Source organism: Ctenopharyngodon idella, chromosome 19 (assembly GCF_019924925.1).
Source record: "Ctenopharyngodon idella isolate HZGC_01 chromosome 19, HZGC01, whole genome shotgun sequence".
In the NCBI taxonomy this organism is placed as follows: domain Eukaryota; kingdom Metazoa; phylum Chordata; class Actinopteri; order Cypriniformes; family Xenocyprididae; genus Ctenopharyngodon; species Ctenopharyngodon idella.
Window position 1 is genome coordinate 5,788,751 of NC_067238.1, and position 17,074 is coordinate 5,805,824.

The window sequence follows — 17,074 nt, forward strand, 5'->3', positions numbered from 1 at the left end:
TTCTTTTTAGTAGAGGGAGTTTTAAAAAGTGCTTCATCCCTCACCATCTCAGTGTCCAAAGTCTCTTCAGCCTCAATATTTCATTGTCTGCAGTTTCAGCATCGTTATCTTTCTCAGTACATGCACTTTTAATGTGACACTCTTTTCCACATCGAAAACATTTCAGAGTATCAGAGGTAGCAAAAACCACAATCAAACCATCTTTAATTAACGGGGGAATGTTGGACAGAATAACTTTTTTTGCCAGTTGAAGCAGCGGCATTATGGGAGTGAAAGTATCTTGTATAACCACGCCATTCTGAACAATATTGTTTACTTTTTCAATAGAATCAAGAAAAACAACAACAGCGCTGTTCATACGAGAAGCTGATAATATGCTGTCCCAAACAACAACTTCTCCTACACCCAAAACACATTGTTCCACTGAAACATGAATCACAGGCGCGAGTTTGATACCGTGTCTACGTGACAACTGGTCCAAACTCACCCGTTCCGAAGACGCCATTGCCACCCAGCAAACACTGGATAACGGCGATTTTGTTTTCTCCCAAAAGACTGCCTAGTCTATACAATCCCAAGCAAATACTTAAAAAGATCTACGCAAAACCTTAAACATAAACAGTGTAAAAGTTAAGAGAAAGTAGAGAAAAACTCACTCACACCAGCAGTACTCTCACAGCATCCGCTCAGAGAGAGAGAGAGAATCTTTAGAATAAAAACATTGGTAGGTAACTGTAGTTTGCGAATTCTATACAGGCAGGTCTAAGCATGGATATGGATAGTCAAAGGTTTTTTGCTGCTTCAGTCTGGTATGTCAAAAGCATATAAAAACAAAGTCAAGCAGTAATGTGGCCAAATTATGACAAATATACACGACAGTGGCTCGGCACTCAGCCTTTGTCTTTTCTTGCACATGACACAGAACTCTGACAACCGTACATAATTCACAGAACTCAGTAATATGGGTACTGCAAGCTCACAGAATGAGACACAGCTATACTGACCTTGTAGAACCATGCAAAAATGCAATGGAAGCCCAAACAGCAGAATAGACATATTTACTTACATTTTTACCTTGGTAAAGTCAATTTTTACCTTTTGTTTTGTCTTTTATGTTAAACACTTACATTTAACTATAACATCAATCAATTAGAATACTAAGACATGCTAAGAGCCATTTATGAATTAGTTTATTTTTTACACATTAGAAAATCAAGACTTAACATTGTTTATTTTACTAGCATGAAAAACAAAACAGTTATTCAAATTGGGATAAAATTATATACAGAAAGCGAGTGAAGAACATTCCCCATCACTAAACTGATTCAAGACTTCAGCTTACTGAACAAGTTCTGCATTCTCACAAAATCTCCCATTATAATCAGTGAAGCTGTATAAACTGCAAAATGAATCTTTTGTTTACATCGTATCTGCACTTTTTTGTTTACAATGAGAGAATGCAGAATTCAGTCAGTGAGCTTGCATAATGAACAAAGCTCAAAAGTCATTTTAGCGGATTTCTTCATTAAATCTAAATGGCTCTGATTAACCATTTTATTCATACCCTCTACTGAATTGTGTGTGATTTCTTATAATTTCTTATAATAATCTCTGCAAAAATATGCATAAAAAGAAATCTTTGATGCAACGGGAGCACAGATCTAAATGTAATGCCACAATCAACACAATTATTTTCACATCTCACTTTAACAGACATAATAAATTTAGTTGTACAGGGGCATTTTTTGCCCCCTTACCTTGAATTTGGGGGTGGGGGGTATTTTTGTCGTAAGCCCCCCATTCATTTCCAACCCTGTACTGTACTGTGACCCCGTATCTTTTCTTATTACCCTTGCCTCAAAATGACTACATGTATTAAAAAAGCACAAATACGATGCTCTTAGAAAAGGCCAATGTTTGCCTGAACAGCAGCGGGGAGTGTTCAGACATGGCTTTAACCTGGATCAGGGCTAATTATCCTCGCTCTTAGCCTGAGAGAAGTTTCTCATTATTACACACGGTTCCCGATATGCTTTTATTAGGCAACAGAAAAGAAGCAGCACTCCCTCAGATTAGGTTAAAGCTCCAATTATGCCATAAAATATTCAAATCTCATCCTTCAGTGATTGAGGAGTTCACAGGCGGGTGAAAGAGATAGCTGTGCTTCTGTCCTACAATGAATAATGCTTTATTGACAGTGCTGGTTATGAGAAATTACCCTGGAAGTTTTAAAGAGAAAATAAAACAGCTCTGATTTGTGGCCTTTGGTTCAAGGAGGTGGCTTTCAAATTACTGATTATTAGCTGTATAGGCATGATGTGCTCTTTAAAATTATTCTGAGCAACTGCTTTGCACTTTCATATCTGGTGCCTGCACTGTGTGTGTGATTGATGCCATTGCGTTCATTCTAACATTGGCAGCTTATATTCCAATGTCGCAAATTGTCTAATTTGTTAGGATAAATGTTGCTAAATTAAATTAAAATTCCCTGGCCACTTCCTTGTTTGGCTCTTTTGAATTATGACCATGCGGTAATTGACTGAGATGGGAAGGGAAATCAAACAGCATTGTCTTTACCCCGGGGAGGAAGAAGACAAGTAGGTTTAATATTGAAGCCTGGCCGCTTGTCTTTCTGTGGTTAGTTTGTCAATCATTGGTTGAGGTCTCAGTGAAATGTGCCGTCACTCTCTTAGAGTGATTTAATGCCAGCTGTCATATGCTTCTCTTTTAAGGAGAGATCATATTTACTGATCTGAGCCTGAGACAATAGATTGCCTGCCCACTGTCCATGCAGAGCATCTCATAGCCTGCGGGTTTCAGTTCTCACTCTGCGGAGTGCAGGAAAACCATTCTTTTTGATGAATAATGCTAGTGACAGAAACAACCTGGGGCCAGCAGGAATGAACCTGCAGGTTTTGTTTTTGGGATATCTTGCTAGTTTAGGCCCAATTTAATATGGCATATGGTCATCATTTTGATTATCTTTTAGGTTGAAACTCCTGAAAACATTTCATGCAAAAAATTAAGCCTAAATATAGCTGCAAGTGGCAATCATCAGGGTCCAAGCATAAATGTGGATGGGTTTCATGAAGCAACTTAGCAATACATGCTGGTGTCAAAATGGACAACTGACTTCCAAAGGAAATCACTTATAACAGCTTGCAAAAATTATTTTAATAATTTAATATATTTCTGGGTCAGAGTCTCTAGATGATACATACAACATTTGGTGTTAATTGGACAAATGGTCTAGGAGGAGTTTGAAAAATTAAGTTTATCCTAAAGCTCAAAATGGCAGAATAATTTTATGCAAGGCAAAAAATCTCTTTTTTTTGTTCAGTCTGAGACGTTGTGTTCAGTTTGACTCAGAGAATCAGAGAATTTTGATTGTAACCTGTATGGTTGTGGAGATATGAGCAAAAATGTAAAAGTACGTATTATTGTTACTGTAGCATTCAAAAGCACAATGAAGGAGATATCTTCAAGAATGTTAATGGAGAAATCTGAACAAGGAACAGGAAAAATCACCAGGAACTTAAACTACAAACACCATGTAACATAAACAAAGTTAGACTAGTGGCCTGTTGCACAAAGCCGGTTTCAGTTTCTACCCAGTTGAACAAACTCTGAGTTTCAGAGTAGGTTTAGAGTTGACAAATCCAGATAAATCCAAACTGGTTAAGATCAGGATCAGATGTTGCACAACGCTTGGTATAAACTTTCTCTGTCAACTCAGGTTTAATCCAGAGTTTGCGATTAACTCTGAAGCGCATGCACCTGAAAGTGTGACACGTGCGGCAAACAGCCAATCACACGGAACATGCCGAGCATCCTTTTGATTCACTTCTTGCGAGAGAGCCGCGCAACTCACTTCTCTTCTGATGATTAAAGGTGCGTCTCAATCAGCTCCCTAGTTCAGTAGTCAGGGCACTGATCAGGGAATCAGATACATTCATTTACATGATAAACTGATTCACGACCTAGGGAGCTAGGGAGCTGATTGAGACGCAGGGTAAGAGATCATTATGAAAAATATCATGAAATTAAATGCATTTACAAGGCAGGAATAAACACTGCTGCAGTGAAAGTTTGAGAAGGCAGCTGAAAGAAAATATCTGACTATATGAATGCATGTGAATCAAAGAAATATGCCTAATAATTTATATTAGATTCACAAAGAGCTCAAATGAATACACATAAGCTTAATTTGTTTAAAAGCTTTATATATCGATGCATGTATTATATTTAAATCAATTTAAAAGCAAAGTTAAATATTAATTGTCAAGTAATATAATAATTATATGAATATGCTATTATATGAATTATACGTAATTCATATAATATAAATATAATAAATAATTAGCAGCAAAAGATGAGCAATTTTGTCTCTAAAGTGTTTTCACTATAAACTGATTTAATTTGGAGCGAGAGATACAGGGGGAGTGGCTTTATTGCATCAGATATATGTCACTTTACTCACAGCTGATTGGTCGAGTTTTGGTTTGCGATCTCTAACCCAGAATAAAACCTGCTCCAGAGCAGGTTAGCCGTGTAGTGTAAGTTACCATAGCAATGAACTTCGCTAAAAACCAATCCACCTTCATAAGCCTGAAAAAACAGAGTTTACTCAAACTAATCTTGAACTTACCTGGGTAGAAACTGAAACCGGCTTTGTGCAACAGGCCACTGGTTTTTCAGGCTTATGAAGGTGGATTGGCTTTTTTACGGGGTTCATTGCTATGGTAACTTACGCTTCACGGCTAACCTGCTCCGGAGCAGGATTAATTCTAAGTTAGAGATCACAAACCCAAACTCGACCAATCAGCTGTGAGTAAAGTGACATGTATCTGATGCAATAAAGCCACTCCCCCTGTATCTCGCTCCAAATTAAATCAGTTTATAGTGAAAACATTTTAGAGACAAAATTGCTCAGCATTTGCTGTTAATTATTCATTATATTTATATTAAATAAATTAAAATTATGAATAATTCATGACATATTCATATAATTAGGCCTATTATATTAATTAACAATATTAAAATTTGCTTTTAAATTAAAATAAATATAATACATGCATAATATATAAAGCTTTTAAACAGATTAAGCTTACATTTATTCTTTTGAGCTCTTTGTGAAACTATATTAATTATTTGGTCTATTTGTTTGATTCACATGCATTGATATAGTCAGATATTTTCTTTCAGCTGCCTTCTCAAACTTTCACTGCATCTGTGTTTATTCCTGCTTTGTAAATGCGTTTAATTTCATATTTTTTCATAACGATCTCTTAATCTTCGGAAGAGACATGAATTGCGCGGCTCTCTCACGAGAAGTGAATCAAACTGACGTTCTCCTTGTTCCGTGTGATTGGCTGTTTGCCGCAAAGGGATAGTGCATCCAAAATTTTGTCATCATTTACTCACCCTCAAGTTGTTCCAAACCTGTATGAGTTCCTTTCTTATGCTGAACACAAAAGAAGATATTTTAAAGAATGTTGGTAATCAAACAGTTGACAGTAGCCATTGACTTCCATAGTACGAAAATAAAAATACCATTAACTGTCTGGTTACCAACATTCAAAATAACTTCTTTTGTGTTCAACATAAGAAAGAAACTCATAAATGTTTGGAACAACTTGAGGGTGAGTAAATGATGACAGTTCTTGTTAATGTAATAATTGTAAGTAATAATAACATAATATTTATATATAATAATTCTGTTTAAGTGCTCATACAGAATAAAAGAATACTATTCCTCTCTCCATCTGTTAATCTGTTCCTCTCTCCTTCTGTTGATGTTGCTGCTATGTGAACATGGGCAGTCTGGAGTAGCAGGATTGCTGTTCTGGAACAGATGGGCTGTTTAATGTAAACTCTTGGAAAACAAACACATTAGCATCAGCTGCTCTCAAAGCAGAAACTCCACAGAATCATGTCCCTGCTTTTTTGAGGGCTGTTACAGAACATGTCTTTAACCCTCTGGTACTGTTCATTTGGGGTTCACGCTTTTCAGGTTCATCGGTCATAAATGGCAAAATACCATGAATGTACCTTATTTTTTTTTAATTAAATTAACTATATTTTTCTTCCTTTTTTTATCAATAATTTGTATTTTGAGGGCATTTCATAGTACTAAAATAATTTTATATAATATATATATATACAGGTGCTGGTCATATAATTAGAATATCATCAAAAAGTTGATTTATTTCACTAATTCCATTCAAAAAGTGAAACTTGTATATTATATTCATTCATTACACACAGACTGATATATTTCAACTGTTTATTTCTTTTAATTTTGATGATTATAACTGACAACTAAGGAAAATCCCAAATTCAGTATCTCAGAAAATTAGAATATTGTGAAAAGGTTCAATATTGAAGACACCTGGTGCCACACTCTAATCAGCTAATTAACTCAAAACACCTGCAAAGGCCTTTAAATGGTCTCTCAGTCTAGTTCTGTAGGCTACACAATCATGGGGAAGACTGCTGCCTTGACAGTTGTCCAAAAGACGACCATTGACACTTTGCACAAGGAGGGCAAGACACAAAAGGTCATTGCAAAAGAGGCTGGCTGTTCACAGAGCTCTGTGTCCAAGCACATTAATAGAGAGGCGAAGGGAAGGAAAAGATGTGGTAGAAAAAAGTGTACAAGCAATAGGGATAACCGCACCCTGGAGAGGATTGTGAAACAAAACCCATTCAAAAATGTGGGGGAGATTCACAAAGAGTGGACTGCAGCTCGAGTCAGTGCTTCAAGAACCACTACACAAAGACGTATGCAAGACATGGGTTTCAGCTGTCGCATTCCTTGTGTCAAGCCACTCTTGAACAACAGACAGCGTCAGAAGCATCTCGCCTGGGCTAAAGACAAAAAGGACTGGACTGCTGCTGAGTGGTCCAAAGTTATGTTCTCTGATGAAAGTAAATTTTGCATTTCCTTCAGGGTCCCAGAGTCTGGAGGAAGAGAGGAGAGGCACACAATCCACGTTGCTTGAGGTCCGGTGTAAAGTTTCCACAGTCAGTGATGGTTTGGGGTGCCATGTCATCGGTTGGTGTTGGTCCACTGTGTTTTATGAGGTCCAAGGTCAACGTAGCTGTATACCAGGAAGTTTTAGAGCACCTCATGCTTCCTGCTGCTGACCAACTTTATGGAGATGCAGATTTCATTTTCCAACAGGACTTGGCACCTGCACACAGTGCCAAAGCTACCAGTACCTGGTTTAAGGACCATGGTATCCCTGTCCTTAATTGGCCAGCAAACTCACCTGACCTTAACCCCAAAGAAAATCTATGGGGTATTGTGAAGAGGAAGATGCGATATGCCAGACCCAACAATGCAGAAGAGCTGAAGGCCACTATCAGAGCAACCTGGGCTCTTATAACACCTGAGCAGTGCCACAGACTGATCGACTCCATGCTACGCCGCATTGCTGCAGTAATTCAGGCAAAAGGAGCCCCAACTAAGTATTGAGTGCTGTACATGCTCATACTTTCCATGTTCATACTTTTCAGTTGGCCAAGATTTCTAAAAATCCTTTCTTTGTAGTGGTCTTAAGTAATATTCTAATTTTCTGAGATACTGAATTTGGGATTTTTCTTAGTTGTCAGTTATAATCATCAAAATTAAAAGAAATAAACATTTGAAATATATCAGTCTGTGTGTAATGAATGAATATAATATACAAGTTTCACTTTTTGAATGGAATTAGTGAAATAAATCAACTTTTTGATGATATTCTAATTATATGACCAGCACCTGTATATATATATATATATATATATATATACATTATTATTATTAAAAAAAAATAAGAATTAATGCACTATTTCACTTAAAACTAGAGCAAATGTATTTAAAATCCAATGAATGGAGAAAAATTATCACCTTCTGGTGGGAATGAATACAAATTTCTGCCATGAAACATGGTACAGGTCCTTTAACTCAACCTGCTTGTAATCACATAGTTATCTATAGGGCACAGCTGATTGGTTCCTGCTGTATCAGTAGCCAATAAACTTGCATACTCAACCTTCAAAATACTTGGGTAGCATTTGCTTAGCATTACAGCACACTTTCAGAAATCCTCTGAAAATGAACATCTAAGATAAGTGCACAGGTTTTTATGCTGTATCACTATGCATTTTTTCATTTAGTGGCTTTATCAGTTCCTTATGTAGTAACCACACAACGTTTAATTCAGGTGTCATGTCAACAACAGTCCTGTTTTAATTTTTAAAGTGAATTACTAAGCATATTAGCAGCTAGCTAATATAGAATTTTGCATGTATGCAGCAGCAGCAAGCAGGCAATGTAGTTGCCGTAAGGATACAGAGTCAAGCTTTGCTGAGCTCTTTTATGTGAAATAGGCTTTTGCAGAATTATACTGGGCATATACTATTTCATAATAGCAATGTGTCGTTCATGAATGATTCATTCATTTTGAACGAATCTTTAATATGACTCGGGAACAACGAGTTGTCTCAGAGAGTGATTTGTTCATTTCGTGTTGACCGTGAATATGCAACATCCCATTGGTTCTGTACAGGAAACAGAAATTAGTTCACCTCTTGAGTCTTCGTGTTCAAGTCGTTCATTCATCAAGTCTCAGCCCCATAGGCAAGGCTATGCAGCCTGTCCGGAAATAGAAATGATTAGTTAACCTCTCGAGTCTTCGGGTTCGAGTCATTTGTTCATCATGTCACAGCCCCATAGGCTGAATGCAGAAACAGAAAGATAAGTTCACCTTTGAGTCTTCGGGTCTGAGTCCTTCGTTCTTTTTTCATGTGACTTGACAACCGTATTGGATACAGAAATTAGTTAGTTCACAACCTTTCTTACAAACAAGTGCACAGTTTATTATTATTATTATTATTTTTAGATGTTTTTTGGGGGTTTTTTGGGGGGGTTTTTTAGCCAGTATAATTGATTTTCCTATGAAGACTGGACATATTGGTCTAATATTTGTAGAAAAAGATTGGTCAGAAGAATTTTTTTTTTTTTGTTATAATTATATAATATGTTGTAATATAAAAATCCAGATCTCATACAAGTACTTTTTTGCAATAATATCTTCAAATTTTGTGGCCATTTGTATTAATTACTCATTACTTTCTGACCCGACACAACAGTATAAATAAAACAAATTCGAAATAATAAGTTATTGATTGCATCTAAAGCAAGAAGATTTACATCCAATCACATTAATGATGTTAATAAATCAGACAATGCACTGGCAATTTAGAAATATCCTCACAATTGTGGTCTGGTCTTGAAATAAAATCCAGAGTCCTCATAGTCTGAGACCTAGACAAGGCCGAGTACAAATGCAGTCGAAACCAAGACCTTCAAAATAAAACACCTTCAAAAAATAATCTTAAGTCTCAAGACCAAGACTGGTCTCGAGTACTACAACACTACTGTCAGGTGTATCCTTTAAAGAAGTTTGTGATGCGGCGGGCTGTTCCTCTACGCTCACATTTGTCAGGATTTACAACCTCGACCTGGACACTGCTTCAGGCTCTCAGCTGCTTAGGTCTTAGTGTGCCACAGTTTCACACAGACAGGCACTTGTAAGTATGGTGTTTTGGTATCTCGTTCCCAAAGCGTCACTGACGCAGCGCCAGTTCCCTCGAAATGGAACGTCTCAGGTTACAACTGTAACTCTAGTTCCCTGAGAAGGGAACGAGACGCTGCATCGCCCTGCCATACTTCCTGCATCCTGATCGACTTGCTTTGGCTATTCTAAGCTAAAGCTGGTCTTTCCGGATGTGCTTTTATCCTTTCCTAGTCATGACGTCACCCGCCCTTGACGTTTACTCTCGCCATTGGACTAGTTGACACACGTGCATCAGACGCAACCACGCAGAGGCGTTCCCAAAGCGTCATTGACGCAGCGTCTCGTTCCCTTCTCAGGGAACTAGGGTTACAGTCAAAACCTGAGACGTTTTATCCCTCAGGCTTATAAATAACAACAACAACAACAACAAAATGTATGTATTATTATGAATTATTCAAAGATATTTAACCTTGTCATTGTGCTTTTTTTCTGTATATAATTTCTGTATATAATCTCATACCATGATGTACGCAAACCCATGATTTTTTTTTTTTTTTTTTGTCATTATGATTGTTCATTGTTAGAGATACAACCATTGTCTCTTTCCCTGATTTTTTTTTTTTATGTAATTATAAGTTCTGCAATAAAAAAAATAAATAAATAAAAAAAATTGAGCGACAGGTACACCAACACCTCATAGCACCAGTAACTTGACAACCCTACCTAGTACGGTTTTCCTTAGCGTTTGCAATGTCTGCACAAAGGAGACATCGGGCAGCTGCTTGAAGTTCTCACTTTTGGAGAAGACTGTTGATTTTATACTCTAAAAATGTAAGTATCACTGCTTAAAAATTAAGATTACCCCAGCTGACCACCGTGCCCACCTTCGCCTGTCTTTGCCATCTATCATGTCCCTCATTGCTGCTCTTCTCAATGGGGACATCATTGATCCAGAGGATGAGGAAGCCATGATGATGGACCCCAGAACCCCACAATCTTGAAGCAAGAGTGGGGGAAGATGTGCGGGACAATCTGGCTGCCACTATGTCTGCTCCACACATTCATGTGCATGCTCTCCATGAGCATGACTACCTGTAAAATATTTCAACAGGTTAAAACGTTTTACAATTTATGTCAGCATTCCATTTCTTGTCATATTTCACTTCATTTTCATTTTTTTTTTTTTTTTTTTTTTTTTTTTTTTTTTTTTTTTTTTTCTTCCACATGCAAATTTTTGTTGTAGCTTTATTACTTTTGTGGTGTAGTGGGCTAAACCACTGAACTGGTAAGCAGAAGGTTGTTGGTTCGATCTCCACAGCCGTCACCACCAGTGTGTCCTTAAGCAAGGCACTTTACTCAAAGTTGCTCCAGGGGGATCGTCCCTGTAATAAGTGCACTGTAAGTCACTTTGGATAAAAGCATCTGCCAAATGTATAAATGTGATTTTTGTAAATCCGTTTTTGTTAGTGTCTCAGGCACAAACGCCCAATAAAGCTGCTTATTTCTTAAAGTTTACTTTTTCAAGGTACTACTAAAATATAAATGCATACATACATTTCACACAATTTCTATTTGGGGCCATAAAAGGTTAGTTCACCCAAACATATAAATTCAGTCATTATTTACTCGCCTTCACGACGTTCAATCCCTGTTTTTGGTCAAGTTTGTCCTGTTCATACAATAGCAGTCAATGGAGCCTGACTTCCAGAAGCTTCATGACATTATTTGATGATGCTTTTGAAGTTTCTGAAAGTCGGGCTCCATTGTATGAACAGAAACCAGAAGAACAAACTTGACCAAAATCACATCCTTAAAGGGTTAGTTCACCCAAAAATTAAAATAATGTCATTTATTACCCACCCTCATGTCGTTCTACACCCATAAGACCTTCGTTCATCTTCGGAACACAAATTAAGATATTTTGATGAAATCCGATGGCTCACAGCAATTGTACTTCCTCTCTCAAGATCCATAAAGGTACTAAAAACATATTTAAAGCAGTTCATGTGTACAGTGGTACAGAGCTTCGGATCTTTACGAATCAAGTCAGTGATTTGGAGCGCCAAAGTCATGTGATTTCAGCAGTTTAGCGGTTTGATACGCGATCCAAATCACTGATTCGATTCGCAAAGCTCCGAAGCTTCATAAAGCAGTGTTTTGAAATAGATATTGTTAAAAAATCGTTATTGGTTTTTTTGGTGCAAAAAAAGTATTCTCGTCGCTTTGTAATATTAAAGTTGAATCACTGTACTCACATGAACTGTTTTAAATATGTTTTTAGTACCTTTATGGATCTTGAGAGAGGAAGTACCATTGCTGTGAATGCAGGCCTCACTGAGCCATCGGATTTCATCAAAATATCTTAATTTGTGTTCCGAAGATGAACAAAGGTCTTATGGATGTAGAACGACATGAGGGTGGGTAATAAATGACATTATTTTAATTTGCACAAATGCACAGAAAACAAGAACCAGAAAAGTGCTCTAATAACTCTGTTTGAAATTAAAATAATTAAAATAAACTACAACTTAAGATTTAAATAGATTTTCTTTTTTTTTCCATTTCTGTAGTATACTCATTCAAAATCTTTGATGGCAGCATTCCTTCATCAACCTCTCTCCACCAGATAAACACACATGTGCTCATCTGTCCCTGTAACATCCAGACAAGATTCAAGTTACCTCTGAGATTTATGTGCTCAATACTACATTTAAATGTTGAGGTAGTTGCTGATGTGTTAACTCACTTTTTATCAAACACAAATGTTCCTCAATTTATCAACAGTACTAATGGACAAATAAAAAAAGATAACTTATGTTTCGGTTACTTTATGTAGATATGTTTAATCATTCATGTCATGTATGTAAATAAACGTGTGTTGACAACAGTGAATTCTACATAATAGCACACATACATCACTCAGATGTCTATTTCATTTTGTGATGTGCTCATCTGTAGTACTTATCAAAGATTTTCCTGTCAGATGTTAAAGCATTAGTTCACTTTTAAATAAACTTTTGCTGATAATTTACTCACCCCCATGTCATAATTGACTCACCACCAAGATGTCCATGTCTGTCTTTCTTCAGTCGAAAAAAAATTAAGGTTTTTGATGAAAACATTCCAGGATTTTTCTCCATATAATGGACTTCAATGGACACCAAACGGTTCAAGGTCCAAATGACAGTTTCAGTGCAGCTTCAAAGGGCTTTAAACGATACCAGACGATGAATAAGGGTCTTATCTAGCGAAACGATCGGTCATTTTCGAAAAAAAAAAATACAACTGTATATGCCTTACATAAACAAACGTTCGCCTTCTAAGTGCCTCCGCCAAAACCGCATTTCTGTATTCTCCAAAAAGCTTACGCTGTATGTCCTACGCCTTCCCTATTCAAGTTACGGAACGAACGCAGCGCCAGTTACATTTTTTCCGTAAGTAGAATAGGGAAGGCGTAGGACATACAGCGTAAGCTTTTTGGAGAATAGGCCTACAGAAATGCGGTTTTGGCGGAGGCACTTAGAAGGCGAACGTTTGTTTATATAAAGCATATACAGTTGTATTTTTTTTTGAAAATGACCGATCGTTTCGCTAGATAAGACCCTTATTCCTCGTCTGGTATCGTTTAAAGCCCTTTGAAGCTGCACTAAAACGGTAATTTTGACCTTCAACCGTTTGGAGACCATTGAAGTCCACTATAAGGAGAATAATCCTGGAATGTTTTCATCAAAAACCTTAATTTCTTTTCGACTGAAGAAAGAAAGACATGAACATCTTGGATGACATGGGGGTGAGTAAATTATCAGGAAAAGTTTATTTGAAAGTGGACTAATCCTTTAAATGACATTTAGTAAGTGTCTTTAAGATGTATATAGTTTATGTAAATCCCCTTTGGACACATACATGTGCTTACTGGAGCTCCCCTGTTAGCTATACATAATAAAATGTGTTTTTACAGCAAAATCAGAAATGTACTAGACTGTCTAGCGTATTTACACCTTCAACAATTCAACAGTTTACTCTACAGTAGTTAGAGTAACAAATGTGATTTTAACACAAGGAACCGTGTTTACTCACATTTAAAAAGACCTGCGTCACTTTTCTGTCCAGTGGCCTCCTGTGATAGAAAACTGTCCATCGGATGCACACTTCAGAATCTGGGCGGAAGGCTATCCGAGAACTTCTCACCTACTCATTTGTGATTACTGTGGTTTCTGACATACTACTCCTTTCACGTACTGTTTTCAAGTAGGCATATTCGGTCGCAACTTAAGTATGCATTTTCGAATCTCACAAGAATTAGTACGTCACCCAGGTAATTCTCGCCTACTCTTATGAATAATAAGGATTCGGTATACTTATTTACTCGCCTACTGCTTTTTCCCTACTATATAGTAGGGAGGTATGCGGTTTCGGATAAAGCCACTGTCACCTGCTCTGTTGGGGGATAATTCAGGTACGTTCTATTGTACAGCAGTAGCATGTCTTACTTGCTCACAGCAGTGTATGTATTGGCAGTAGCAAGTCCCGTACTAGCTCTGCAGCAACAGCAATAAAAGCAGCAGCAGCGTAGCAGATCTATTCTGCCAAGACCAAACATATCAACATTGTCATACCCATTACCATGCCAAACACTCCGAGAGTTGTCATGACAGAAATACAAAGTTCTGTCATGAAACTCTAGATGGCACAGGCTAATAAGTCCTTTAACTCAACCTGCTCGTAATCACATCGTTATCTATAAGGCACAACTGATTGGTTCCTGCTGTATCAGTAGCCAATGAGCTTGTGTGCTCAACCTTCAATACTTGGGTAGCATTTGCTTAGCAGTGCAGCACGCTTTCAGAAACCCTCCACAGAAAGTCCCGTACTTGCTCTGCAGCAGCAGCAATAAAAGCAGCAGCAGCGTAGCAGATCTATTCCACCAAGATCCTGGTAAACCCTACATTATGAGGACAGAATGTGCCCAAAAAGATGGCAATTGCATGAGGAAAACAGATTAGAAATCATACTAAGTGATGTTTTTTGAAAATGTAAAAATGCTTACAAGTCTGAGAAATTTGTCAAATTATGGGGAAAATGAATAGACTACATTCTCCCACTAAGACCAGACCTAGTATAGAAATTATGATAATTAAGAAGAGTAGGGGAATCAAATTATTGAAAAAAAGGGTTACGAAAGTAATACGGAATGAAAGTTTGAATAAAAATAAAAATACACATGTTGGGTATGAGTGTACTTCTGGTCAAATATGCCATCCTCAAGTTCCTTTTGTATATAGTGGAGGGGGGAGGAAGGTTTTGGTACCTAATCTACTGTCTGAGTAATAAATGTACTATGTAATAGCTAACATTATTTTGCAACATATTGTATTGTTACCACAACTAATGCCTTTTCTGTCTTTTTTCTTTTCTTTTTTTTCACTTCTAATATTTGTTACTACTATTATTCATATAATTTCCTTTTTACTATCTAAGATTTCAGGTAACTTCCAAATGTAAGAGAATGTTGAAATGACTCTAATAAAAACCTGAAAGAAAGAAAGAAAATATAAAATTTACATTTTCTTTTTTTTTTGTTTTTTATTACAATGCAGAAAGTTTTCTGTGATGGGTAGATTTAGGGTTAGGGGATAGGATTTGCAGTTTCTCATTAATTTTCATATTGCAGTCACTTTTCACTGTGAACAGTACAAGTGTGACTGTGCGACACGTCATTAGGTTTCGTACCATTCCGACACAAAAAAAAAAAAAAAAATTAAACTGCAAAAATGTTCAGCCAAGAATAGCCGAACAGTACCAGAGGGTTAAGTATTTTATGTGTGTCATGATGCCATCTATTAGGCAAAGATGACTGACAATCACAACTCATTAACATGTGTTTTTTTGTTTTAACTCTATTCCTGTGTGTGTCATCTACAGAACTCCAGTGCGGATCACCGTGTTCGTTTGGATCTTGGTCTTTGGGATAAGTTCAGTGAACTGGCCACTAAGTGCATTATTAAAATTGTGGAGTTTGCCAAACGAGTTCCTGGTTTCACTGGACTCACTATCGCCGATCAGATCACACTGCTCAAAGCTGCCTGCCTCGACATATTGGTATGTGCATGTGTGTATGCTTGACTATCATGATTATGCAACCAAACAGTTTTTAATTATACACAAAGGACACAAAAGACACAAAATACAACTTTACTGTATTATAAATATAATAATTATTAAATATTTTATGTACATTTTATGTGTAATATTATTTATAACTACATATTATACAAGCTGTTTCATTTTTTGCTATTTTTCAACCCTATTACCAAAACAGAATAGTCTGAATAGTTTGATCTTAGTTACTTTGTAGCAGCAACCATTAAAACCCCCCAAATTCAGGGGCGTCCACTTCACCTCTGTGCTGAGCTATGATAGTCCTGCCTTACGGACAGAGATCAATGTCCTACTGGCGAAAGACGCGATCAAGCCGTTCCCTCCAGCCGATATGAAGACAGGGTTCTACAGCCCCTACTTCATTGTATCCAAGAAAGGGGGTGGGTTACGGTCAATCTTGAAATTGCGAACCTTGAACCGGGCCCTGCACAAGCTCCCGTTACAGATGTAAACGCAGAAACGCATTTTCGAGTGCATCTGTCCCCGAGATTGGTTTGCAGTGATCGAACTGAAGGATGTGTACTTTCATGTCTCGGTTCTCCCTCAACACAGGCCGTTCCTATGGTTTGCGTTCAAGGATCGGGGCAAATCAGTATAAGGTCCTACCCTTCAGGCTGTTCCTGTTGCCTTGCGTCTTTACGAAGGTCGCGGAGGCAGCCATTGTTCCACTCAGAGAACGCAGCGTTCACATTCTCAACTATCTCGATGACTGGCTGATACTGGCACAGTCTCGGGACCAGTTGTGCGAACACAGGGACATGGTGCTCCATCACCTCAGCCTGTTGGGACTTCGGGTCAACTGGGAAAAGAGCAAACTCTCCCCTGTGCAGAGGATCACTTTTCTCGGTATGGAGTTGGACTCGGTCAACCGGACAGCACGACTCACAGAGGAGCGCGTCCAGTCAGTGTTGAACTGCCTGAACTCGTTCAGAGGCAGGACAGCGGCCCCACTGAAACTCTTTCAAAGGCTCCTGGGGCATATGGCATCCACAGCCGCAATAACGCCGCTTGGCTTGCTCGTCCCAAGACGAGCGTGGCAGAGCGGCACGCACCGGGTGTCCATCACCCCGTACTGTCGCCAAACCTTCTGCCTGTGGTCAGACCCTTCATTTCTACGGACAGGGGTCCCTCTAGAACAAGTGTCCAGGCATGCTGTGGTATTCACGGATGCCTCGGCCATGGGCTGGGGGGCCACGTACAACGGGCATGCAGTGTTGGGTCTGTGGACGGGGCCTCAACTGCATTGGCACATCAAGTGCCTCGAGTTGCTAGCAGTATGACTTGGTCCGTACGGACAATACTGCGACCATTGCGTACATCAACTGCCAGGGTGGTCTACGCTCCCACCG

General features: G+C 38.1%; 1 protein-coding gene across 2 annotated transcripts in view; it reads left to right on the plus strand.

Annotated features, from left to right (window-relative positions):
• The window catches only part of LOC127501083 (retinoic acid receptor beta-like), a 322,722-nt gene that overhangs the window by 253,304 nt on the left and 52,344 nt on the right, over positions 1-17,074 (plus strand). For both annotated transcript variants that reach the window (XM_051872864.1, XM_051872865.1), the window contains one exon: positions 15,489-15,665. In XM_051872864.1, the coding sequence (XP_051728824.1) occupies positions 15,489-15,665 (177 nt within the window). The remainder of the gene's footprint in view (positions 1-15,488; positions 15,666-17,074) is intronic.